This window comes from Taudactylus pleione, unplaced genomic scaffold (genome assembly GCF_031769625.1).
Source record: "Taudactylus pleione unplaced genomic scaffold, aTauple2 ptg000016l, whole genome shotgun sequence".
NCBI classification, from domain to species: Eukaryota; Metazoa; Chordata; class Amphibia; order Anura; family Myobatrachidae; genus Taudactylus; species Taudactylus pleione.
The window spans coordinates 14,619,749-14,624,581 of record NW_028284418.1 but is presented as its reverse complement, the minus strand read 5'-3'; the positions used below and the strand labels follow the sequence as shown (position 1 = coordinate 14,624,581).

At 45.5% G+C, this 4,833-nt stretch overlaps 1 protein-coding gene across 1 annotated transcript; it reads left to right on the top strand.

The window, feature by feature from the left end:
* The first annotated feature begins 470 nt into the window (after positions 1-470).
* LOC148540938 (QRFP-like peptide receptor) lies at positions 471-1,882 on the top strand. Its single transcript, XM_088473327.1, has one exon. The coding sequence runs from the start codon at positions 471-473 to the stop codon at positions 1,782-1,784; it is 1,314 nt and encodes a 437-aa protein (XP_088329453.1). The 3' UTR covers positions 1,785-1,882.
* The last annotated feature ends 2,951 nt before the right edge of the window (positions 1,883-4,833 follow it).

Here is a 4,833-nt window from a genome sequence, read left to right as displayed (position 1 = left end):
AGAGCATTTTAGAATTATTTTGCAATAAAAAAAAAATGTTTTCCAACTCAGTGCTGGCATGTGAAAAGCAAAAGCTCGGTGCCAAGGTCCCGGTCAGAGTGTGCAGTAAATATAGTGCATAATGTAGTACCTATCTGTTATTGGTGGGTGTCGCTCAGTCACGGCTCATAAAGCAGCGTGTGGACTTGGAGACGCGTCTGATGCTTTCCCCTGCTGGTGTGTTCAGCACCTGAGCCCTGGACAGCTCCGCAGCCCGCACAATACACAGAGTGGAGCTCAGTTAGGGCAGCTCTGCAACTGGAACACTCATTATTAATCCCATGTACTTTACAGACTGTCACTGTGACAAGGAGTTAAGGATGACTTCTATGACTAGAGGATGAATACTTGTCCATAAAGAAACGAGGTGATTATAATGAGCTCTCTCAGAAAGACACCCAAAGAAAAGCCCTGGTGACATACTATTCAGGATGAACACTCTGCAGCTACATCAGACCCTGGGGGACATTTTCTCTTGGAATGTCTCGCTATTCGGATACCTGTCCCCCGGTAATGATAGTGTCTGGCAGTCTATTCCTTTCTCCAGCAGCGTCCTCTACTCTGCACATGAACCGGGAACCATTGTGTTGGTGGTCATGTACTCTGCCTCATTCCTGGCCGGTTTAGCCGGTAACATTATGGCTTTGAGAGTGCTAGGAACTCGGAGGAAAAGAAGGTGTCGCCTATCTGGGGTGTCGGGGACCAGGGATCTTCTTGTTAACTTAGCTGTATGCGACATGATGGTTATTTGCATTTGCATGCCCATCAATCTTGGCCACCAGGTGCACAACGCTTGGGTGTTTGGGGACTATCTGTGCAGGGCAGTGCCGTTTGTCCAGGCGGTGTCAGTGTCTGCCAGTGTCCTCACCTTGGCTGTTATCAGCCTGAACAGGTATTACAGCGTGCACAGCCCACTACACGCCAGGACTTTCTTCACCAGCAGAAGAATAGGGATCATGATCAGTCTGGTGTGGCTCATCGCCTCTGGCCTCTGTATACCATTACTGTTTATGAACAGGACCCAGAACTTGGACCTTTTCCCTGGGCAATTAGCGGTTGTAGTATGTACGGAGAGCTGGCCAAGTCTACACCTGAAACTCATATACAACTTCATGCTGTTTTGTGCACTTTATGTTTTGCCCGTTTTATTCAACCTCATTATCTGCTGCCTCACAAGTCGACGCCTATGGGGGGCAAGTGACACTGTACTGGACAATAATAGCTGGGCAATGCCTGGCTCCAGACTTAAAGCCCGGAGGAAAATAGCCAAGATGGTGGTCGCATTGGTGCTCCTCTTTACTTTGTCCTGGCTGCCTCTGTATGTAGTAGATATTTGGATTGACATTAATATGTCTTATGGGGAATCTGAAGAGTTCTTGGGGTACCTCCAACATGACTGGATTCTCCAGGTGAGACCTTTTGCCCAATGGCTTGGCCTCACCAACTCAACTCTAAATCCTCTATGCTATTGCTTTGTTGGCAACCTGTATAGATCAGCCAAACGGTTTAGGAATAGCTACAGAGAGAGGTTTGTTTCTATCTTTAGTCAATCACTGACCCACGCCCCGGGAGACCACACCATGCCCCGGTTATTACACTACAACGCTTCCAGGAAACATATGGAGCCTCAGTTCAAGAGAGGCAAAAGTAATTCAACGTTTCGACCTCTCACAGCTAGCACAAGTGCTTCCATACCTCAAATGGATGAGGGTAGTCCTGCTGTCAGCCTGGCTGCACCTGTCTGATACCACAAAGAACAATTGCGTCATTGCAGCGGCCCAGGCTTGTACTAATGCGCGGATGAGCACATTCCCGCTGTGTGTGTGTATGCTGGCTTGTACTAACCAGGCAAACATCGATCAATATGGCATGTGTGTGATATTAAGCTGTCCTGGCGTTTATTGATTATGACGTAAAATGACACGTGTGCTAAGCAATCAGCCCACATCTACTTCTGGTTGACGCAACTATCAAAATGTGTCTATTTTCTGTTACCGCATAAATTATTTGTAGGATATTAATCACAGATCGCTATTTAAAAGAAATAACTGTACACGTTGCTTGGTGACTGGTACGATGTAGCTAATAAACAGGCACTATTTGAAACAGTTTTGTTAAACATTTTGTGGCATATAGTGCTAAGAAAGTATATTTTAAATACTCAACAGGTTAATTGTAACGTGGTTTCTACCTTATGCAATGGTCGCATACATCATACAGTATACATCTAATTACTAATACATGTAACCTTTTACTTCATTATTAGTGGTGATGAGCAGACAGGGCATATTAATGTGCCAAATGCACAAATACTGGAACAGTCTTCTCTTTCTCGTTATTTACATAATACAGGTTATAGAACTAAGCTTTGTTTTTTATGGCATGGTAATATGAAAGACTAGAATAAATTAGAGGAATTAGCAAAGACATTTCTGTGTGTTTTATCCGTATACACAAGACAATAATGTACAGTTTAGGTTAAGGCAGCTACTGCTGTGAGTTGTAGTGCAGATACATTTTACATTGTAGTTTCAACTGAAATTTAACCAAAACAAACATATGTTCACAGAGGATCCACTATTTATTAATTTATTACCAGTTATTTATATAGCGCACATATATTCCACAGAGAATATCTGTCCATTCACATCAGTCCCTGCTTCAGTTGAGCTTACAATCTATAGTCCCTACCACATGCGCACACACATACACACTAGGGTTAATTTAGTTGGGAGCCAATTAACCTACCAGTATATTTTTGGGCGAGGAAACCATAGTACCCGGAGGATACCCACACAAGCACAGCGAGAATATACAAACTATAGCACATAATCTGTGATTTGTCAATACAGATTACTTTATTATCTGTATTCAATCTAATTAATAATCTATTTAACACTAAATTAAAGTTCCTCAAACATATCTGATTACAATGTAATGTCTAGGAATGGTAAAATCGCAATTTTACCACGCTTCACAGGCATTTGGCCAAAGAGAGCATTGAGATTTGTAATTTATAGCTTTAATTTTTATTAATAAAATGCAACATGAAAAGGGAATGGCTAGATGCACACAGACTAAATTTGTAATTGTGAATCTTAATATGACCACAATAAATTCCAGTAAGAATGGTGGATTTAGATCAGGGGTGGGGAGCCGCCGGCCCGCAAGGTGAAATCATCCGGCCCGGCCGGCTGTCAGCGGCAGCAGCAGAATCAGCGTGGTGTAGCGGCTGTCAGCGGCGGCGGGTAGCGCAGCGGGAGAGCGGGGATGTTAGGATTGTCATCGGTGGCAGGTAGCGCAGCGGGGGAGAGGGGATGTCAGGATTGTCATCGGCAGCTGGTAGCCAATGACAGCCCTGACACACCCCTTCCCCCTGCTGCGCTATCAGCGGCGGCAGGTAGCACAGCAGGGGGAGGGTGTGTGTGTCAGGGCTGTCATCGGCTATCAGCGGCGGGAGGTAGCACAGCGGTGGAGGGTGTCAGGGCTGTCATCGGGCGGATTAGTGCAGGGGCTCTCTATCAGCGGCGGCAGGTAGCACAGGGGGGGATCAGGGTGTCAGGGCTGTCATTGAGTGGCATGCAGGGCTCTCTCCCCATCAGCGGCGACAGGCAGGCAGCGCGCAAGGGGGGGGGGGAAATCAGGGCTGTCATATGGCTGTCATTGAGCTGGTTAGTTCAGGGGCGTGCAGGGTCTCACCCTAACAGCGCGGGCACAGCAGGGGGTGTGTACAGTCAGTACTGTCATCAGGCTGGTTAGGACTGAGAGGACCCCAGGGCTGCTGCCTTATCAATCTGCCTGTCACACATCCATAGGGACTGCCCCTCCAGACTCTGCCTGGCAACATACCAAAGAGACGCAGTTACTTACAGCCTTCGCATTAAGAGTGAGTTAGTAACGTTTTTAACCAAATAGAGGAGGCAAATTTTAAGTTAATAATTTTGTATGGCCCCTGAATGATTTTCTAAAAATCAAAATGGCCCTTGGCAGAAAAAAGGTTCCCCACCCCTGATTTAGATGATCTGGGGCTCTGGGCTGTACATTTGCCATAGTCCCTCACCCCAATCTTAGCTACATATTACAAAATGTTACTGTATGTGGCACATGGCATACTGCGTAAGGTGCATTGTACACATAGACTAGACTCTCCTTGTGCTGTCACATTCACCTCTCTACTGGCATGGGGCACAGTTTGCCTCCAACTCCCCCCTTTCGACATGACCTCCATTGTCATTACAATTTTCTCATTTGAGGGAGGCCATAAGTGATAATTGATGGAAAAGAAATAGGGACATGTACTGCCTCACCCAATCAATTTGCCCTAGTCACGTATGCCCCACACTCACCACCCATCTGCAACCTCAATGTCCTGCTTGCTATAATGCCTGCAAGAGTAAAGAGACCCAAGCTTCACTACACTACATTTTGAAAGAGCAAACAAAATAAGTGAAGAGACCCTGGGGCAGATAACCCTGCTACAATCCCCCACTGTTCACAAATCTATAAGTAAAAGTTTCTAGAGGTGCTAAAACATGAACTATTCAATATCCTTTATTTAAGGCTATTTTCTATTTTAGGATTAGTGGTCCTTTAAATGATGAGTCGATGACAAACTGCAGCAAATTTTGCCATACACACACGTCAGGGGACAAAATGTAGCGTTGGAGCATTTGCAGTATGAGCATCATCATCACCCACAATCCCACACGTGGATAAGCAGTACATAATACATGCACAATCACTAATAAAGTCATGCAGCCTCTACCATGGCCAACATGTCTGCAATGTCAGCAC